At 35.6% G+C, this 23,141-nt stretch overlaps 1 protein-coding gene across 2 annotated transcripts in view; it reads left to right on the top strand.

Moving 5' to 3' along the window:
- Window positions 1-23,141, top strand: part of DYNC2H1 (dynein cytoplasmic 2 heavy chain 1) — a 332,321-nt gene that overhangs the window by 156,857 nt on the left and 152,323 nt on the right. For both annotated transcript variants that reach the window (XM_057747706.1, XM_057747705.1), the window contains 5 exons: window positions 9,617-9,682; window positions 11,453-11,503; window positions 12,291-12,368; window positions 15,255-15,386; window positions 16,378-16,450. In XM_057747706.1, the coding sequence (XP_057603689.1) occupies window positions 9,617-9,682; window positions 11,453-11,503; window positions 12,291-12,368; window positions 15,255-15,386; window positions 16,378-16,450 (400 nt within the window). The remainder of the gene's footprint in view (window positions 1-9,616; window positions 9,683-11,452; window positions 11,504-12,290; window positions 12,369-15,254; window positions 15,387-16,377; window positions 16,451-23,141) is intronic.

Below are 23,141 nucleotides of genomic sequence, written 5' to 3'. Positions count from 1 at the left end.
TTTTTCACTCATATTTTTTTTTCCATATGATCCCCTCCTCCCTCTCTGAATTCAATCAACTCCTATTTTATTTCTTCTTGTTCTTGTTTTGAATTTTTGATGCAAAGTGCTTTTTAAAAAATCCCCAAATACTTGTTTGAGAATATTTAATTCAGTTTGGAACATTGTGTGATAGTTTCCTTTTGCTTTGCTTTTCTTCTGTTTAAGGAAAAGTTCATCAGAAAACTGTTTTGATATTCATTTTTGTTTTATTTTAATAGTAATCTGTACAGACAAAGACTGTAACCCTGCTTGGGGTAGATTACTAGATTCTTAATTCAAAAGTATCTTCTTCAGTCTGTAGAGCAAAATATAACTTCTCTATAGATGGCTTTTGTTTTTCTATAGGGGGTAAGGAGAATGATTCTGTGCTCTTTGATATTTTAATTTCTTTTCATCTTCTGACACCATATTTTATATTTTTTTGTTTTGTGTATCCTGCCAAGTTTCTGCTGAAAAGTCAGCTCATTGTCTTAACTAAGTTCCCTTGTGTGTAACTAATTGCTTTTCTCTTGCTGCTTTCAAGATTCTTTCTTTATCTTTACTTTTTGCCACTTTTTAATAATGTGTCTTTGTTTGGACCTCTTTGGTTTCATCTTGGTTGGGACTCTGTGATTTCTGGACCTGGATGTCTTTTTCCTTTTCAGGTTAGGGACATTTTCAGCTATTAATTCTTCAGAGAAGTTCTCTCCTCCTCTCTCTTCTCCTTGTGGGACCCTTATAATGTGAATGTTAGTATGGTTGCTGTTGTCCTTGAGGTCTCTTAAACTATTCTAAAATTTTTAAATTCCTTTTTCTTTTTTCTCTTCAGCTTGGGTGATTTCCACTACTCGGTCTTCCAGTTTACTGATTCGTTTCTTTTTATTATCTAATCTGCTATTGATTCCTTTGAGTATATTTTTTATTTCAGTTATTGTATTCTTCAGCTCTGTTTAGTTCATCTTTATATTTTCTAACTCTTTGTTAACCTTTTCTCTGTGTTCATCTATTCTTCTCCTGAGTTTGTTGAGCATCTTCATGATCGTTAACTTGAACACTCTATTGGGCAGGTTGCTTATCTCCACTTTGTTTAGTTCTTCTTCTGGGGCTTTGTCTTTTTCCTTTGTTTCAAACATATTCCTCTGTCTCTTCATTTTGCCTAATTTTCTGTTTTTATCTCTGTGAACTATGTAGGTCAAGTATGTTTTCCAGTCTTGGATAATGGCTTATGTGGGAGATGTCTTATGGAGCTCAGCAGCATACCACCTTCTGCTTACCAGAGCTATACGCTCTAAGGTTGCTCATATGTGGGCTGTGTGGACCCTTCTATTATGGCAGGGCCAACAACTGTGATCGTACTAGTCAGCGGGACTGGTCCCCGGCCTAGTTGGCTGCCAAGCCCTACCTCATGTATTGACTGCCAGGCCCTGGTGGGTGGGGCCAGGTCCCAGCATGGCTGGCCACATGGCCTGAGGATCCTGGGGCTGGTGCTGGCCTGCTCATGGGTAGGACCAGGTTCTCGGGTTGCTTGCCGCAGGTCTTGGAGAGGTTGGAGCTCATGCCAGCCCACTGGTGGGAGGGGCTGGGGCTGTGAGGCTGTGGCTGGTATTGGTCTGCTGGTGTGCAGAGCTGGTTCCTGGCTTGGCTGGCTGTGGGTCTGGGGGCTTCTGGCTCTGGTGCTGGCCTGCTGCTGGGTGGGTAAGCCCCTGACATTACTAGGCTAGAGGGAGGACTCCAAAATGGTGCTGCTAGACCAATGTCCTGGTGATTGAACCTTATCATCCCACCCTACCCTAACTCTTGGTTGTCTCTTAAATGTTAGTGATTGTCCAAGGAGCCTATTATATTTTTATTAGCTCCCTGTAGTTGAGGGTGTGTTATGACCTGTCAGTGTCCTATAGAGGAGGATCTCAGTCAGCAATAGATTTGAAGCCAGATGCACAGGGAGCAGCTTTTAAAGTATGAAAATATATACTGTAAGCATAAGCCCCACTGGCTACTGGAGCCAAGGGATTTGATGGTGTCTTCTGAGTGGCAGTTGCAAAAACAGAGGCTCTAGACAAGTATATAAGCTCTCTTCTGGGAGATACCGGCAAGCTGTAGTACGGCAGAAGGAGAGAGCATAGATAGCATTCACTGACCTATGATCCCTGAGAAGAGTTCCATAGGCCCCTAGGTGTGTACCAAACCTGAAGCCTGCCTCTCAGGCCAAAGGTCCAGTACAAGCAAATAGGCTTCTTTCACAGAAAGGTGGGGGTGTGTCATTATGTTGTCTGTGCAGAACCCTGGGGATGGTAGCCGGCCAAGAACTGTCTCTCCAGTTGTTACAGTCCCATGGGACCCAGGAATGCAAGCTCCCTTGGCAGATGACCAAGGGATGTCCCCTTGGCTGTAGCTACAAAAATCAGGGCTCCAGAAGTATGTAAAGCTCACTGCTGAGAGATATTGGTGCCCTGGAACATGGCAGAGGGAAAGTGGGAATATGTTGCCTGCTGGCTGTACAGAGGCAGAGGGGGAGCATAAAGATGGTGCCCACCCGAAAAAGAAAAAACAAGGTAGATGACACCCACTGGCTACAGCAAGGCAGAGGGAGAGGGCAAATGTGGTGCCTGATGCCTGGAGTGAAGCAGAGCATGCCTGGAAAGATGGCACCTGGTAGCTAGCAGAGGAAGAGTGTGAAAATGGTGCCCCCCAGTCTGTGCACCCAGAAAGTGTTCCAAGGCTCTTAGTCATGTGTGTTAAATAGATGCCTGCCTCTCAGACCAATGCTTTAATCTACCCAAGTGAAGCTCTTTCACTTAATGTCTGAGCTCTATTGGCTGCTTCTGAGCTGGGTTCTGGGCCAGGTGAGTCCCAGTATAGGAGCCTTTTTTGAGCTGTTGCTCAGAATACTAAAGTCTGGTAGCTATCATTGTTGTGAGCCCAGTTGATTTTCAAAGCTGGATATTTTGCGAGCTTGTTATCAGGTGCAGGTCTTTAAAGTTGGGGTGCCTAGTATGGGGTCAAACCCTTTGTCCCTCAAGAAGAGGTCTGGGTTTTGAGTTTCCTCCTGATTTTGGGTCACTGTGCCAGGGGTGGGTTTTATGGCAAAATTGTATCCCAGCCTCTCCCACCTACTTTGATGTGGTTTTCTTCTGTTTTGCCCAGTGTGTGGTAACTGCTAGGCCAGCCTTTAGGTATTTCTTAGAGGAAATTGTTCCATATTTAACTGTAGACTTTGTTTGTCCCTAGGAGGAAGCGAGTTTAGGATCTTCATGTGTCACTGTCTTGAACTAGAACTCTAGATTTCTCCATGGAAGCATAATTGCTGGCCCAAGGATATAAACTTTTGAAATTTTGTTGGGCATTATCAAATTGCCTTCTAAAAGGTTTTTATTACCAGTTAATACCCCTACTCACAGAGTAATTAATTAAGGTATCTTCTTCTTTTCATCCTTGTCAATTGTGGATATTATCACTGTTTTAATTTTGTGGTTTATAAATGATATCTTATTTTTCTTTCTTCTCTTTGTTTTTATTAAGGTTGTTTATTTTTACCTTCCTCCCTTACTTGCCATATTTGCCTATTTGTCATACTTGTCTATTTTCTTTGCATTTTAAAGAATAAGTTTTGCTTTATAGAATAAGTCTATGTTAATTACTTTTAATATTTTCTTTTTTAATCATTGATTTATTTTTTGATCTCTGTTTACTTAATTTGCATGATTACTTTTTTATCTTAAACTGGAACTCCCTACCCAATAAACAGTTGCATATCCCCATCCCTCCAGCCCCTGGCTGCTGTGGGTATCTCATATAAGTGGAGTCATATAAGTATTTGTCCTTTGTAACTGGCTTATTCACTTAGTATAATGTTTTCAAAGTTCATGCCTGTTATCAGTGTGTGTTTTTAAAATGCCCATTCTGTCTGCATTCCTCCCTGAGCCCTGCCGCACACCCCGCCCCCCTCCCCCCCGCCAGCCCCTCCCCAAGTTCAGGAACCCACAGTATTCTGTCAGATGGTGGCCCCGGGTGTCTCTCATCTGTCTTCATTCCTGCACAGAAGGGCTTTTCCCGGATACTGCCATCCTCATTCACTTAGTGATTCATCTCAGACCCAGAACCAAATGAAATGGAATTTCATTCCCAGCAAGGCTGGTCCAAAAGTTTGTGCTCATAAACTTGCTTTATGATAATCCATATATATTGAGTTTTTGTGCTCTGCTCACTCTGTTTCTCCTGCCTCTGCCAGAAGTATTGCTACAGTGGGCCAAGGGGCCCAAGCCTGATGGGAGGCCCCAGAATGTTCTGTGCCTGTGCGTTGGTTGGAGTGGTGACAGCAAGGGGGTATAGTTTAAACATGGAATTGCATTTTTATTACTTGATTACTGCTGGTGCTGTCACCAAGGGAGTAAGGGGGCTCCTGGTAAAGCTGCTTCTTACTGCAGTTCATGCTCTAATATCTGACCCTAGGAGGGAGTTTGAAAGAGTAAAAAGGCAATTGAGGGGATGGAGAGGGGCAGTACCTGTAGCACCCTAGGCACCAGACTTAGCAAGTCCTTCTGAGTATAGCTTTGATCTTATTTTCTAGTGAATATATTATATGTTCTTATTTTATTTTCAGTGATACAGTATATTTACTGATGAGATTTAAATCCTTTTGTCATATTTTAATAATGTAATTAGAGAAAGCTATAATAAGCATTACAGTACCAAGATGATTTAGTGTACAATATCAATGAAGTTTAGTGAGCATTAGTTCTTTTTTTTGGCAGAAAATTTTGAAAATGTAATAAATTTTAAAAATGACCCATTATCCCAGAGGGTTACTTCTTTTAAGTCACTTTACCTTTTAAAAGTATATTTAAGTTAGGCTAATGCCAGCATTTTATTACACTAGGAGAGGGGTTGTAGGCCTACCATCCTCAACATTTTATTACCCAGCTGGAATTTTTCATTGCCTATCTTGAGTAATACTTTTCTATCGTGAGCAGTTTAAATTATTTTTTAAAAAATGCTATAGTTTATAATTCTTAAGCCATGTTTTTAATTGATAATGGAATACCTGTTTTGTAAAATTCATATTTCTGTATGAGTAATATTAAATCTGTTCATCTCGAATTCAGCATTCCATAGAGTTTCACTGGTGAATAAAAATTCAGAAAGCACATTAATTGTAAAAATGAGGTGCATTTCTCAAGATTTAGCACTCTAACTTTACTTAGGATGGAACCAATTTCATATTTTAGTGGAAGCTTTTGGGTTTTTAGTAGTCGGCCTCACATTAAACTGACTGCCAGAGCTTCTCTTATGCTGATTTTGCTGTTGTGTTAGTGACAGCAACGTGACCACAATAGACTCTTGAACGAGAGAAAGGATTATTAGTATTCATATCACATTGAACTGAAAGCATCTTGACCTGGAACAGAAAAATGATTGACTTGTTTTATGGCAGAAAATTTAGACTTTTAATAAACTAAACCAAATGGAGAAAATTGTCTAGTACTTTTAGTTTAGATTATTAGCTATATCATTCTTTGTTTTTTTTCTTTATGAGATCAAAAGTGTTTATTTCAGTAACCTAAGTCCCTTAGACAATTATAGGATAAGTATTACATTTGATTCCCCCAAACTATGATGATTATAGTAAAACTATGTACAAGTTAGTACCTTTACATATCATTTCTTCATCACAGTTTATTGTTTGGAATAGATACAAAATAATGACATTTGTTGGCATGTTAAATAATTTCCAACTGTATTGGGCGAGAGTACAGAAAAGGGTTGAAGGAAAGGTTGGGAGACCAGATGATTCTTGCTGTTTCCCCTTCCTTGTGGAAGTATTATCTAAAAGATCTGAAATGGTATAGGAAGAATGTGTGGTGATGTATGAATAGAAGTTTATTCATGCAGAGTCCTTCTAAGCTTATGTCTGTGCAGCTCAGCTTGCTTTCTTCAAATGTATTTGCTAGTTGATTGATTAAAATTCAGATGAATATTATGTTTTAAAAATAGTATTTATAGCATCTTATGATTGTATTTATCTTACATATCACTTAACTTGAATTGTGGTATTCTTTCCTATCAAAATGTATTTTCCTATAATAAAAAAGTGGAAATTCTCTGGTTGGGTGTTTAGAAGTTTTATAACCTGTGGCTATTAAAGTGATCTTAATGATTTAGATAATTTTCTTCTGCTTAGAAAACTTTGAAACTTTTAGTATTGTATCTAACCCTTTAGAATTTCTGGAAGTATAGGTGAATGTGTATGGAATTCTTTATTAAAATATATGATTTAGCTTCAAGCACAAGTGTGAATGCCTAAGTCCTATCCTATATCAACTTCTTTGAAATTAAAACAAGATTTTTCTTCATATGGCAACATCTACTTAGACTTTTCATTAAACATATTTGAAAGCAATGACTATTATAGAGTAGAAATAAAATGAATGAATTATACTTTCTATTGCTTCTTAGTCTCTGAGATTTATGGAATATTTTTGAAATAAATTTCCTTTCCAATATTGTGTAGTATGTCTTTTTACTGTAAAGCAGATAGTTACTATCTGTCACCTTTTGAGACTTACAGTGTTCCAGGCACTAAGTGCCTTAACACATTGTTAATTAATTCCTACAACAATTCTATTATATAAAGAAAGAAGCCAAGATTTAGAGCTTTAACCTTTCTCTAGGTTACTCAGATGTATTGGATGTTGGAGCTAGAATTCAAACCCATTTTGCTTGATGCCAAGGATGTCTTGGCAATAGGATGTGTTTAAAACAAAGCATTATATCTGGAAGTGTGAACTTTTTATCAGCTATAAAGTTGACCTTAAGACTCCCTCATATTGTATTAATTCTGCTCTGATATTCTCATTCTTTTTGAGTTTTTACCTGCGTGTGTGTGCTGGCATGGTATGGAACATGTGGCTGACTTATACCACCCGGTGGTGTACTGTCTCTTATTGTTTTTCTTCCTTCACCTGGTTAATTATGTAGATGATCAGTTGAAATTTTGCTTATTATGTATCCTCTTGATATTAAACTATTTTGAAACAGAACCCAAGCATACTGAGATAAATTGAAGTTAAAACACCCAAATTTTCCAACTCATAGCTGTGTAGATCAAGGATATTATAGGTACAAAATGTTTTCTAAACTCTGGTTATTGATGGTTATTGACAGGGTTTTTTTTTTTTTTTTGAAACCAGTATTCATAAAATCCTTAAGCTTGATTAATTCATTCTTGATTTTACTACAGTGTAATTGGAAATAATGTGTTCTCTGTCAAGAAACCATATTTTTAGCTTTATTCTTGAATTATCATTGTTTCTCATTATAAAGTTATTATTAAATTATTATAGATAAAGAGATCCATTGGTACAGCTAGGCAACCAGACAGCTGCCATAAACAGCTTTCTTCTGCCATCTCCCAGCTGGAAAATCATAGAAGATGATCCTGGGTGGCCTGGCTTAGGTCATACGGCATCCCTTGTACTGTTTTCTGTGGTGCCATATATTGAGATTGGGCCAACTTGATTATAGGCTTATCTTTAAGGACAGGATGTTTTCTGTGACCAGAAAACAAAGAAAAGGATGACCACCATTACCCATTTTTTGACTACATAATGCGTGCCTATTTTTTGCCAACATTTTGGAGCTTGGGCTCAGTAATAATCAATAAGTAGTTCGCTGAATCCAGTGCATAATCTGAGGCTCTTAGGGTGGTAGAGTCTTCTCTTCTTTTCACTAACACTAAAGACTACATTACTCTTCCTTAGTTCAAAGAGAGAAATGGCTAAATAAACATTAATATTGTGCATGCATTATATGTTTGTAGGAAAGAATTAACTATATTATTAATTATATTAAGTAACTATATTATGAAAGCCTTCAAAGTAATACATTTATTGTCTTGTTTATCTTAATCATCATTTCTTTACTTTAGATGAGGAATGCTTTTATAAACATTTAAAATGTTAGTATACAAAATAAGCATCTTACTACCTTATACAGCTAGTTACTGTTTAATCCGAAACCTGAATTCTAACCTTCTAGTTCCTAAGAACATTACACGTCTCTCCAAATGACATGCCTTGCTTTTTATGTATTTTAAGTCACATGGTAGCTATTTCATACACACTGTAGTTGGTTGTAACTGTTTTTCTCATACGTGAATGATGGCCACCTGCTTTCAGTTTTTATGCTTTGTTTTCACTCATTGACTGTGTTGTAGTTGTGAACATATGCTTTTTTTTATTTATTCAGTTAATATATATTTATTGAGTACTTGCTATATATATGTGTGTGCGTATATATACACACAAACATACCCAATGTATATATACTCTTATAAAATAAATTATTCTTTCCAACAGAGGAGCGATTTTCTTGCAGGCAAAGAGATCACTTGTTGGTAGTATTTATAGGAAGATCTTTTTTTGTTGAACATATCTTTTGTATATATTATATTGTAATATCTGTATATTTATCTGTAGATTTATAATCATACACACATATAATATTAAATATAAATAAAGATTTATTTACAATATGGCAAAAGCTGAGTAAAGTTTAAACTAGAACTTGGTAGGAAAGATGGTGCTTGAACAGAAGTTTTTGTTACGTTAGTAAACTGGTTGCTTTCTTTTACAGAAATGATATAAGCTTATTTTAGAAAATTTGTAAAATACACCTAAGAAAAAATAAGGAAATAAAAATAACCTGTAATCTCAAAAATAAATCACTGATAAAAATTTTGATATCTATTTCTAATTTCTTTTGCAGATTTATATCCATATCTGTTTATATGTGTTTATATTGTTTATTTAAAAATATGTTTATATTTGTTTAAATAAACAATGAGTTATGCTATATACTTTGATTTGACTATTATTCATGATAGACTTTTGAACATTCATGTTGTTTCAGTTTTCCCTCCATTATAAAAAGCCTTGCGGGACTTCCCTGGTGGTTCAGTGGTTAAGACCCAATGTAGGGAGCCTGGGTTTGATCCCTTGTCAGGAGATTAGATCCCACATACATTCTGCAACTAGGAGTCTGCCTGCCACAACTAAGAGTCCACATGCCACAACTAAGACCCGGCACAGCCAAATAAATAAATAAATAAATATTTTAAAAGCCTTGCGATGAATATCCTTATTTCTTCTTTAGGAGTACATTTATGATCCCTTACATAAATTTATAGAAGTGAAATCTCTTGATTTAGGGCCATACAGAATGTTTAGGAGCAAATATACACAATGACAAACTGAAGGTTACTAATGCAAAAGGTTGATCTGTCTGGTAATGACTAATCTAAATCTCACAATTGGGTCAGCTCCTTAAATCTGTTTTGTTTTTTTTTTTTTTTAATGAAGTGTACATGCTAATTAATGCTTAGCACTATCTCTAAAAGTTTTGGCACTCTCTTTATACTCTTACCCCCAACTTAGAAGAGTTGTCTTATGTAGATGCCACTTGAAAGTCATTTCTTATATTGATAAAAGTAGATTATTAGATGACAGAATACAGATTTTGTGAACCAAAATTTATGGACTGTGTTTTTCCAAAAACTCAAATATGGAAAAAGCAAGTTAACATCTGTTATTCTTTTCAGGCTGATCAGTTGATGTTCGCTTTGCATTTCGTTCGAGGCATGCATCCTGAACTTTTTCAAGAAAATGTAAGTGGAAGGAAAGGAGATAAATATTAGAAGAGTTGCATAGAAACTTGGTAATGGGTAGACTTATGGTTAGATTAGAAGTTACTTAAGGCTAGAAATTAAATATCAATCTGTTTATTTTTTACTTAGAAGTTTAGTGTAAGAAGCTGATTCCCAGTTCTAATCTCCTTTGGGTGAGCCCAGTATTCTGAAGCAATGGTAAGCTAAGGAAAGAACTCTAACTTACCATGCTACCTAGATTTTTCTGAACACAGGTCCATCTTTCCAGAGCACCAGAAGTGCCAGCCTTCTTATTTTCCTCATCTAAGCAGTGGAACTGATAATTACAAAAAAGTGAAACAATATGGGTATACCACTACACTATTTATTACCTCCACTGACTCTGAGCAATCCGAGTCAGCAGATGAAGCAAGAGGATGGGCAGTTCTCAGAAGCCTTCTTTGAGCCTGCAGGCTTGTGTTAGTCTTTTAACGTATAATTTACCCTTTTTTGTCTGTGACTTCATTTCTGGTCTACCATATAACCCCCTCTCAAACTTGAAAACAATCTCCTTCAAGATAGAGCTAAGTAATCCATCTCTACCCACTTCTAATGTTTACAAAAATTATTTGTAACTGATTTTTCTCATTATTATGCCATTATCATTAAAGTGAGCGTGGAGTAGCCAGGGTGGCAGGGAATAGTATATGGACAGTGCACTTTGACCTAGTAACCTTCAACTCTCTGTGGTCAGATTTTAACTGTGCTCTGGGTTCCTTTCATTTGAATAGTTAAAAGAATGCATACCATTCCATGTGACTGTTCTCTCTTTATTCTTCTCTAACTCCACATGCTCTGGCTGACTTGTATAGTTTCTCCAGAATTTAACTTGACTCCTTTTATTTACACTATTTACTTTGATGCCTTTCCCTTCTACTGTGTAATGTTTTCCCCCATGATCAATATGTTCTGTTGTATAAGACTTAATTTTCCCTCCTGGAGTATGAATAAATTATCATTGGGAAAGGAGAACAGTTCTCTCTGGTTCACGTAAAGTAGTAGTAATAATTTGTATTTTATTTATTTGTGACTGTGTAACTTCAGTAGGAAGAATGGTCAAAGTGGGTGGAGGCAGGAATTATGTTGCTTTGGTAGTTTTTCCATATTGCTCTCAAATTTTAATATGTCTTTGCTTTATTTGCTGGCCAAAATGTGACAAATAACATGGTAGTGTCCATAATTATCTGAATGGGTAACCTAGAGTGAAGACATAGATTTTCTAAGAGCTCTAGATTCTATAACACTTGATCAGTTTTGATTCCATGGGTTAATTAAAAAAAAAGAGTAATGGCAGTCTTCTCCCCGTATGTTGGAAAAGATAAGTTAATGGTAGTACTTTTCTCTATTTTTTCCAGTATACGCAATTTTTAAATTTTTGTTGCACCTTACTGCTTATCTATTAGTAACAAATAGCGTATAATAGGACAAATTAAAGGTAGTGACAAATGCTAATTGAATAAGACATTTAAAATTTTAGATGTTGAGACACATATAATGTAGTTATATTTTTGTCTTAAAATTATTCTAGTAGATTTCATTTTAATGTTTTATGTTGGTATGGTACTTGAACTGATAATGTTAATGTACTAGGAAGATATGAAAGCAGTTTTATTTTTTTCCATGTTTTTAGAAAGCTAAATTGTAAGCTGTCTTATGGGCAAATTTTAAAAGATTTGTTAAATAGTTAGAATATTTATTTTTTTGTGTGTTTCCCATATTTTTATTTACTAGGAATGGGATACATTTACAGGTGTGGTTGTTGGAGACATGCTGCGGAAAGCTGTAAGTTAAAATAATAAATTTATTATTTCACTCTCAGGGAAAATAATTATGGCTTTGACTTCGTGAAATATAATTTGCTTCAGAGGAATTTTAAATTACTGTTGAAACTATATTTTAATTAGAGGAATATGTCCTTGCCTCTGTTGCCCTAATATAAAAATGTGTTTTTTTGTCCTTGAGGACATATATTCCTTTGAGAATATTAATTAAATATAAGAAATTAATATGGTTTCTTTATGTATATATATATATATATATATATATATATTTTGTTCCAAGAACACTTTTTAATTCTAAGAAAATCAAATCTTATAACTAGGAAAATTTTCTTGTATAAGTGAAGTTAAAAATTACTTCATTTAATTTTTGACAACTTGATTCAAATTTAGCTTTTTATCTAGTAATTTTCTGTTTAACATGTAATGGATAATATTATTCTTCAAAGCAACCTCTCCAAACTGTAATGCAAAACCTAGATTATATCTGAAATGCAAGATATGATTAAAAATAATATATTATGATAGTTTCTTATTACCTTTGAATTTTTCTGAAGTTTCACAGAAGATTAAGCCCTATGAAAATGAATGTAACATTTGTCTAAATGTTTATCAGTACCTTATGTTATGTAGAATTTTACCATATTGACTTGTAAAATGGGTAAAAAAAAATACTTAAAATGAGTTTTTTTGAAAATAGTGTTCATACAAAGAACTGGTCAATTTTTAATTTTTTTAAAATCTGAGTTTTACCAAATATGTTAAGGAAAATAATTACTATCATTAAAAAGGACTCTCAACAAAGAATACGTGATCAACTTCCGTCTTGGATAGATCAGGAAAGAAGCTGGGCAGTGGCAACATTAAAGGTATTTCTTTTCTACTGCGAGGAATATTTATTTTTTTAATATTTGAGTTATTTCTGTTTATATTTTTATGTGCTACTTATTCATATTCAGTGATGATATTTTTGTAAAAATGATGTAAAATCCCTGGGTAAAATATCCAAGCATTATTTTTATTAGTTCTTTAATGAATGATTAATTAATTAAATCTTTCATTCAGTGTATAACATATTAAGTGTCTACACTGGGCAAGATTCTGTGCTGTATACCCATAGGGAATAGAAAGATAAGTAAATAAAAGATCCTCTAATATGGTATGTGGACAGCTTAGTAATAGAATAATTCAGGATCAGTAATAAGATGCAGTATGATATGTATGTTGAAAAGAGTTTCAAATTCAAACTGTTTCTCTCACTTTTTTTTTTTGTTTGTTTGTTTCTCTCACTTCTATTCATCTTTTAATATCTCTCAAACTCAGCTCTTCATCTTTGCAGTCACTCTCTTAGTTTTGGCTTTCATCATTCACCTGGAGATCTCCTACTTCTATTCTCATTCCTCTTCATTTTATTTTATCCTTTATGTTTAAAGTTTACTTATGACATGGTTATTACCCTATTTAAAACCTTTTAATAAGTTTTACCAGTCCTAGGGTAAAGTCCATTGTCCTTTGCATAACATGTAAGATGATCCATGATCTGCTCCTTGCCTGCCTCTTTAGGTTTACTTCGGGTCCATCCCCTCAGTATTTCCTGTACTTACTGGTCCCATTACTCCCTCAGCCTGAAATGGCCTTTAACTGTTTTTACCTGTCGAATATCTATTTATATTTCAGGGCTTACCCAAAGCATTACCTGCTCCATGATTTTTTTCCCAATTTCTGTCATTTCTATTAGCATATATCTTGAACATTCCTGTATCATAGCACCTATCATACTCATTCAAAATAATTTATTATGTCTGCCTCTTCTCCTAGGCTGTAAATCCACTGAGATTCGGATCCTTGCCTTGTTAAACTTTATTTTCCTAACAGTGCAAAACCTGACTCATTCATTCCTTTGTGCCTGCTCTATGCCAGATGCATGGTTAATTTTTGTTAAATACTTTTTTGGTTGAACAAATTAAGGCTACAGCTAGACAAAGTAATGACACATGGGTATGGTAAATTTTGTGTTGTTCACATGTTCCATAGGGTTAAATATTTATTAAGTATTAATAATATGCTGGTTGAGGATGGAGAGTACAGATAAATAAAGGTCTTGGTTCTTGCTTTCCAGGAGTTTTTTATCACCTAGTGTAGGCAACATTTTTTAAACAATTTCAATATAACGCAAAAAATCAATAACTATGAAAAATAGAACTTGAGATTTCTGCATTACTGGGCTGGACCTCTGAACTATTTCATGAACTCCTAATGGCATAATTAATAATGATCAACATGATACAGTTAAAATTGTTTGAACAATTGATCTACTGAGAGGTTACACTTGGGAAAAAATCTTAATTGTTATATCTAAATATTACAATGATGCTCTTTTTCACATACTAATTTCTTGTTAAGTAAAGAAATGCAAAACATTTAGGAAAGGGAGGCTTTCCTCTTTAGGGAATGTTTATAATATACATTAGTGTTTTATTATCATTTTAGTTTATAAATTATTTTCAAATGAATTATTTAATTATCACACAAACCTTAAGGGGGTGGTATTATTAACTTTCTTGTTACAGATGAGAAATGGGAATCAGTGCAACGAGTTGCAAAATGCATGAAACTGTTTTCTTTTTAATTTAATACATATTTTTGAAGACCTGTTATGTGCGAAGCATCATGTTAAATACTTCAGATGCATTATTTTATTTTATTATCTCAATAACCTATTGAAGAGGTCATAATATGTCTTTTTTTGAGAAGAGCAAAATGAGGTGTAGACAGGTTAAATAATTTATCCAGCATCAAATAGCTGGGAAGTTTTGGAACTATGAGTTTAATTCAGGTATTCTGACACCACAGTCCATGCTTTTGATATCTAGGTTTTCCAGTATCTAGTGTTTTTTTTTTTCTCTCTCTTTCTCTCCTCCGTTCTTTCCCCTCCCCACCGTTTTTTTCCCCAAGTGTGACTTCGATGGTGAGGATGAGGCATGGGGAAGAAAAAAGCAGTTCAGAAGCCTAACTCCCAACAGTTCTGTCTGTGTTCTTTACTCGGGCTAAAGTGTTGTTTTTGTGGGGAATGAAAGACAAATATACTTCTCTCAAAATTTGTCACACACCTTTCCATTCTTCCTTTCCTTTCTCTGCTTTTTCTTCACAAATATTCTGATGGTACAGTAGCACACAGTTAAAACGGTGAGAGTAGCCAGCAGGCATTGATGACTTCCTATGTTTAAGGTATTATGCAGCATTTGAAAATGGATCATCTCACAAGATATTTTCAGCATTGTGAGGCAGCTACTGTTGTCCTCATTTAACAGATAAAGAGTGATATAGTCACAGTCACTTACAAAGTATAAAGTCAAGATTTGAAACTGGGCATATTTTTACACTGTAAAGTGGAACTCCATTGTGGCAATGGTTAAAATTTGCACTTGGTTTTAATGAAAGTATTCTTTTCTCCACAAGGTGGAGATAGGTACAAATGTTTTTACATAGAGAAAAGATTTGCTAACTTACAAGTGTTGATTTAGTACTACTTTGGAAATATTTGCCTTTATTTAATTCTGAATTAGAGAAGTCTAGCCTACTATTTCTGATCCAGAAATGATTAAATAAGCCAACACATTTGTTTCCTAATGAAAACAAATGATAAACATCAATAATTGGTTTCCCTTTACTTCTTTTAGTGTGTGTGTATTTAGTATGTGTGTGTATTTATATTTGCTCGTAGCTCACTATATGTGGTTATCCTTATTTTTTAGATTGCTCTCCCCAGTCTTTATCAGACCCTCTGCTTTGAAGATGTAGCTTTGTGGCGTACTTATTATCATAATTCAGTGTGTGAGCAAGAGTTTCCATCTATTCTTGTAAAGAAAGTTTCCTTATTTCAGCAGGTAAATTATCTAAATGCATAAAAGTATTTAATGTTTCTTTTGTCACTCAGAAACCATTTATATAAAAGCTTTGCCTTTAGGGTGTCATGTAACCTTAATGGGCGTATGTGGGGAAGGGCTTTCTGCTTTTGCCACCTTAACCAGACAATGAAATCATTAGCAAAGTTTCTGGGTAGGGTGTCTCCCACTGTAGCTTTTCTTACTCCTTCTGCCTCCGACCCAAGGGGGATTTTGCAATATAGAGGACATGTCTTATAGAAAGAAATTAGGTAAAGATTGTACAGGTTCTTCACTCATTTACCAGGGTTCTGTCTAAGGAAAAGACCTTATGGTGAGGAGCAGGGGACTTTTTTTCCCATTCTGTTTCAAAATAGAATGATGAAACCTACTGGTGGGTTCCACTGTCTTTTGGCTAGGTCAACATCTTAGAGTTGCAGAGGACATAGGAGTTGACACCCCAGGAAATGACCCTTCCATTTATGTCACTTAACTAGGCTGCTGGCTATGGTTCTGCCCCTTGTCAAATTCTGTTTCATCAAGTATGTTTTAAAAAAAAGGAAAAAAAAAAAAAACTAAGAAAAACTTTATTTGAAAACTTGAACATCTAGGAATATATAAATATGATTCAGCATAAAATTGGTGATTTGAAAATTTTAGATAAGCATTTTATGCCTCTGCCCTGCTGTCACCAGGAATGCCTTACCTACATACCCTTATTTTCACCTGCCATTGGGCCCTTTATTAGCTGCTGAAGACATAGCTAATGCTATGACTGTTAACATGCTGATGTTTACTTTTGATGATAGATCTGATGAATTTTAGTAATATTTTGGCTATTAAAGATGTATCTTTTTATATACCTTTTGTGACAGTTTGAGGCATAGTAAATATTGTGGTAAACATTTGTTTAATTAATTAACAGTAACTATTGTTTAGTTACAACTGTTATAGAAACTTTGTTATTTCAAAATGCTCTGCACTTTATTTTAAGGTTCTTGTGGTACAAGCTCTCAGACCAGACAGATTGCAAAGTGCCATGGCCCTATTTGCATGTAAAACTCTGGGTAAGTGCACTTCTTTTCTAGAACTAGATCACTAACCTGGAATATTTGTTTTTAATTTACATTTTATTCTATGCTGACCTCAGTTTAGAAAGATTATACATTTTTTTCCTTTATTCTACTTATCTCACAATCTCTACCTGGTTTTTTTTGTTTGTTTATTTTGGCTGTGCTGTGCGGCATGTGGGATCTTAGTTCCCCAGCTAGGGATCAAACCTGTGCCCCCTGCATTGGAAGCGCAGTCTTACCACTGGACCACCAGGGAAGTCCCTTGAAGTAACCTTTTAGTAGCATTTTTTGAGAAAATAGAAGCAATAAGACAGAATTTTTATTTCCCACTAACAGTTCTACCAGCTACCTACTCATACTCATTCTGCTTTCCCTTCTCTTACTCTGGATGAATGTTCTTGCTTCAGTTAAAGTCCAGCCCATTTACTCTTTAGTTTTCATTCCTGCTATTATCCCTTTTTGTTGCATCATCAATTTCACCTCCTTTATTGGATCCTTTCTGTTAGTATATAAACATACAGGGTGAGTCAAAAATTATCTGTACTCTGGCTGTAGAATTTATTTTAATTAACTTTTAGAAAAGACAAAAACATCATTTTTCGACATAATCTCCTTGCTTTTCAATACACTTTGTCCATCTGTCAACAAGCTTTCGTATTCCCTCATTAAAAAATGTTTTAGGCTGAGCTGCGAGCAACGAATGCACTGCTGTCTTCACTTCTTCATCAGAAGTGAATGTTCATCCTCCTAGGGCTGCTCTCAGGGGACCAAACCAGTGAAAGTCCAGTGGAGCAAGATCAGGACTATAGAGAGGATGCTTTAACACCTCAAAATGAAGTTTTTGCAAAGTGTTGACAGTGTGGGCAGAAGTGTGTGGATGTGCACACCCTCAGACCACAAAAAACAAATCACTGCACACTGCTCTTCTTTCGTGCAAATCACAAGTGGGGCACCCAGTTTTGCTTGCACCACAGTTACAAATGAACTGATGTAACACGTTTACACCGGCACAGCAGTGACTGAGGAGACAGTAGCCTTTAACGGAAAGCACTGATAAGACAGGGCGGCCAACAGAAGTTTTAATATAACCAAAGTGTGGATAATTTTTGACTCACTCTCGTATATTAGTATCACCTGTCTTCAAAATGCTGCCTATGACCCTCTATCCCTTCTCTATCATCCTGTTTTTTAATTTTCTTCTACAACAGAACATCCTGAAAGTGTGTCCATAGTCAAAAACCACAGTAATCCATTTGCTCAACTCTTACTTGGCTTTCAACTCATTCTATCTGGACTTCCTTCCCTAAAGTTCCACAAGATTGCTCTCATTGAGGTTAATGAGGTTAATTCTTCTTCCATATTTTTATTTCTGTTAGTGACTTCTGTGCTTTTGTCTTGCTTGATTTCTCAACAAAGTTGCCCATTTATTCCTTCTTTAAATACTTTCCACTCTCTTCTCTTGATTATCATGTTTCTTCTTTCATTTCTCAGTCCTTTTAGGATTTTCCTTGTCACTTTCCTTTACTGGTTGCTTCTCTGTATATATTCTAAATGTTGGAGTATTCTTCCTCCCACTACAGTCTTGCCCTGGGTTCCCTTCTTTCATTATTGTACATTTTTTCATGACCTCATTCAGTTCCTGACTTCAAATCACTGACTCTTATATCTCTTATTTCTAGCCCTAACCTCTCTGTGGAATTCTAGGATCATATATACAGATGCTCATTTGATGTTTTCTTATGACTGTCAAATGACCAATATAGAACTTTTCATTTGTCTGTACTAGGATCCACTCAGTTGCTCAAAAGAAAAACCCAGGAGTAATCCTTTCGCTCTTTTTGTTAACTTCTTATACCCAATCTACCAACTAGTCCTTTGGGTTCCAACTTTAAAACTTACTCTGAATTCATTTACTTGGTGTCATTACTACCAACCTAATGCAAACCCCCGTCATCTCTCACTCATTTACTGCCATAGCTTTGGCTCTGTCTTCACCATGTGGAGCATCTAATTACTTCTCACACCTCCACTGCTATCTACTACTTTGTTCAAGCCACCATCGTATGAGCGAGATTATTGCCATTCAGGCTTTCTTTTTTTCCCACTCCCCGTTTATTCTCAGCATAGCAGCTATAGTGTCTTTTGAAATATAAGTTAGATTTATCACTAACTATCATTCTTCCATTTTAACTCTTCTGATGGTACCTCATCTTTCTCAGAGTCCCTACAGTGTCTTACAGGGTCTTACCTCTTCTGGTCGTCTGCTTCCCCTCAGATCTCATCTCCTACCACTCTCACCCTTGCTCAATCCTTTCCAACCACAGTAGCCTTTTTCCTGTTTTTCTCTTGCCACAAGTGTGTTTCTGCTGACTCAAGACCTTTGCACTCACTGTTCCTTCTTCCAGCAGATCTCTATCCCCAGTTATCTCTGCTCAGCTGTCATCTTTTCAGTTAATGCTTTCTCTGAGCACTCTTTATATAGTAACATATTCACTCTTTCCTCAGCTCTCCATATCCTCCTTTGCCCTGTTTATTTTCCTCTGTAACTATTATCACCATCTGACATATTGTTATTTACCTGTTTATACATTTCCTTTTCCCCAGCTAGAATATTAGCCACATGAGGGCACAAGCTTTGTTTTGTTCATGGTTGTGCCCCAGTGCCTTAAACAGCTTCTGGAACGCATGGGCACTGTAAGTGTGTGCTAAATCAGTGACCACTTTCCTCATCTGTCTCCCTGCTTCAGTTCGCAATTCCTCTTGAGTCCATTCTCTCCAGAAGGCTGTGTGAGCTTTTAAAAACTTAAACCAAATCATCTCTATTTTTTGCCTAAAATCTCCAAAATCTTCTCAAAACACTTAGAGTAAATTCCAGATTTATATATGGTTGACGCTAGAGCAGCATGGTTTTGAACTGTGCAGGTCCACTTTTATGCAGATTTTTTTCTGATAGTAAATACTGCAATACTGCATGATCCGCAGGTGGTCGAACCTGAAGCTATGGGACTGCAGGTATGGAGGGACCGTGGATACAGAGGAATCATGGATACAGAGGGTCAACTCTAAGCTATGTGTGGGTTTCTGACTGTGGGGGGTCAGTGTCCGTAACCCCAGCACTGTCTACGGGTCAACTGTGTAAGCTTACAAAGGCCCACACAGTCTGGCCCCTGCCTTCTTCTCTAACCTCATCTTGTTTCCTTCTTGCTTTGCCACTGTGCCTTCATAGGCAAAGCAGCCTTAGGGCCTTTGCGCTCTGTGTTTGTTCTCTGTTTTTGTTAAATTGTTGGCTACTCTGTATCATTCAAATGTTAAAGTTGCATTTTCGGAGAGGCCTTTCTGGGCCATCTAATCAGTACCAGCACATCTACCTGCTTTAGTTACTTACCCATTTCTTAATACTAACTGATATATTTCTTGTTCATTTATATATTTTTTTGTCTGTTCCTATAATTCAAGTGCAATTTAAGTAAGATGAGGCAATTTCAGAGAGGTTCTTAGGAGGCTATTCTTTTCTCACCCATGTAGTCTTGAGCCACATTACACATGACCTTGCTTATTGAATTTGTTGTTTGACCCTCTACCTACTCTCTGGAATATTTCTGTATTATTACTATTTCATCTCTAGGTTAAATGACATTTAAGGTTTAGTGGCATTAAGTGAAAACCTCATGATATTCACATATTCAAATGCTTTGAAAGTTTAATATACTTCTAAAATTATACTCTACCTATTTCTAAGCAGAAGTTATATATACTGGTGTATGGCTGGATGGCTTTGTATTTGGTCAAGTGGTTTTATTAATAAAGTTTTTATATAAAATTGGAGGTTTTATTGTATGAATAAGTTTTAAAAGTTAATATTGCTAGAAAATGACAAGCACTTATCTTTTTAATCAAATTTTAGAGATTTGATTTCAAATGTAATTTCTTGAGAATCATTCATATGGAAATATTTTTATTAAGTTTAGCAATCCTTTTTATAATCTGTAAACTTTTAGTAACTTATAAAGATGCATTTATGAAAGTAGTTTTGGTTTGAAGCTTTAAATTAGCAGAGCACTCCTCAAAACTCTCAGGCATGCTGCTTTAATATAATTCTACAAACCAAGCCTTGTGTACTAGCACAATCTATTGAATTACTTTTTCAAAATGGCAGTTACCAGATGCAGATATTCTGACTTCTGTAATTCTGATTTAATAACTATTCTGAGCACAGTATTATGCTGTGTGTATTGAGGTGTTAACGAGACTTGTTCACAGAAGATGAAGCAATAGGTACAAGAACCAGTAACTTCTCAAAAGTTGTTCATCAAAAAGTCTCTTTGAGCCTTGAAACTTTCCTAGTTTTACAATCCTCTACTTCTCTTATCCATGCTAACATCCCATCCCATGATCTTTGCTTCCATAGTTCAATCTGTCCTGTGAAGTCTGTGTCTCAGAGAAAAGGAAGGTCATAAGGAAATGTGTACTCACTTTCTATTGCTGCTGTAACAAATTGCCACAAGTTAGCAGCTTAGAACAACACCCATTTATTATCTCATAGTTCTCTAGGTCCGAAGTCTGGCAGGCCTTCCTGGTTTCTCTGACGCAGGTTGCACAAGGCTAAATCCTGGTGTTGGTCATTTGGACTCTTATTGGGAGGTTCTAGGAAGACTCCATTTCCAAACTCACTCAGCTGAATTTGCACCATGCAGTTGGCGAATCAAGGTTTTTTCTGTCATTTTGAGTTTTTAGAAGTCTGTCTCAGTTTTTTTTTTTTCTTTGATTGGATTTATGGCCCCCTTCAGATTGGTTTCTTCTCAAGCTTCATGTCCTTCACCTCCCCCTCTGCCTCATCTTTGCTGCTTTCTCTTCAGGCTGCATCTCTTTGACTTTAAGCTGGAGAAATTTTTCTACGTTCCAAGGCTCAAGTGAGACTAAATTGGCGTACTTGGATAATACAGGATAATCTTATTTAAAGATCCTTTACCTTAGTTACATCTGCAAAGTCCTTTCACAGAAGTATCTAGGTTAGTGTTTGATTGAATAGCCAAGGGATAGGAGTCTTGAAAGGGATATCTTTAGATTTTACTACCACAAAATGTTTGACATTTTTTGTTTGTTTCTAGGCCTGAGTATTATTCCATTTCTAAAGAGTATTTTCCCATTTAATTGGTTGATGTGTATTATATTAAATAGTAGTTGTCAATTTTCCTTCCTTTTATTGATATGTGTGTTACATTTTTAGAGTTGTCTTTTCTCTCTAATAAAAGATGAGTAATTTTCTTATCAGTCTCTTCGTTAGGGAGGATGAGATGAATGAGGAAGAATGAATCAATTATACTTACTACCTATAATAGTTTGATATTAATTTGTTGCTTTACTCAGGTACCTGAAAGTACAGGAGCAATATTCTTTCCTTTTTAAACCACAAATTATTTCCTTTTTATTATCTGAGTATTTTATCTGAGTAAAATAAAACACAATAAAGGTTAAAATCATTTCTTTGACTTATTTTTAGTTCTTTTTTTCTTTTGAAAGAATTTATATGTTTTAACCGCCAAGGTCAAGACTCTTGTGATTTATAGGTAATTCTACACTATGATAATCCACAAAGCAGCGAACATTTTTGGCTCTTTAACTTTATTGAATAATTTTGAATGATTGACACTGACAGTTCAAATGTTGTCATGAGTCAAAATTAGTTGGGTTAATAAAACCAATGATTATGTATAGACTAAGTTCACTGAATATGCGATGTGGATTTTACTGGAGTTTTGTGGGCAGAATGGCAAACATGCAATTCCTGGTAACATGTGTCATCTATGTTATCTTAAATGGTAAAATATTTTTCATGAGTTTTTTCTCTAATCCAAAATGTTACAATACTTTGAAATATATAAAATGCATTAATGAACATATATTTATATTCTGTGGAATTTTAACATTAGAAATAATACTTGAATTTATGCTTGGCTCTGGGTACAAAATGGTAAGCAAAAGCTTTAATTCCTGCCTCATAGAGCTTAAAGTCTCTATTTGTTGAATTAAGTAATGATATGATAATCATTTTAACTTTTTAAAGATAATTTCTTTGTTGGCATGTATTTTCCAAATAAAACACGTTTCAGTCAGTATAGGCATACCTTGTTTTATTGCACTTTGCAGATGGTGTAGTTTTTACAAATTGAAGATTGTGGCAATCCTGTGTCAAGCTAGTCTTTTGGCACCAGTTTTCAAACAGCGTTTGTTGCATTTGTGTCTCTGTTACGTTTTTGTAATTCTCACATTATTTCCAACTTCATTATTATTATATTTGTTACGTGGTCTGTGATCAGTGATCTTTGATGTTACTCTTGTAGTTGTTTTTGAGGTGCCAAATAATGCTAACGTGAAACACTGAACCTAAGTGATAAATGTTACGTGTGTTCTGACTGCTCCACTGCCCAGCTGTTCCCCTACCTCTTCCCCTCTCCTCAGCCCTCCCTATTCCCTGAGACACAACAAATTGAAATTAGGTCAGTTAATAACGCTAAAATGGCCTCAAGGAAAAGGAAGAGTCACATGTCTCTCTCATTAAGCTCAGTGAGGAAGGCATGTCCAAAGCCGAGGTAGGCTGAAAGCTAGGCTTCTTGCTCCAAATGGTTAGCCAAGTTGTGAATGCAAAGGAAAAGTTCCTGAAGGAAATTAAAAGTGCTACTCCAGT

This window comes from Hippopotamus amphibius, chromosome 9 (assembly GCF_030028045.1).
Source record: "Hippopotamus amphibius kiboko isolate mHipAmp2 chromosome 9, mHipAmp2.hap2, whole genome shotgun sequence".
Classification (NCBI taxonomy): Eukaryota; Metazoa; Chordata; class Mammalia; order Artiodactyla; family Hippopotamidae; genus Hippopotamus; species Hippopotamus amphibius.
Note: the sequence above shows the minus strand (reverse complement) of the source record. Positions and strands in the feature narration are given on the sequence as shown.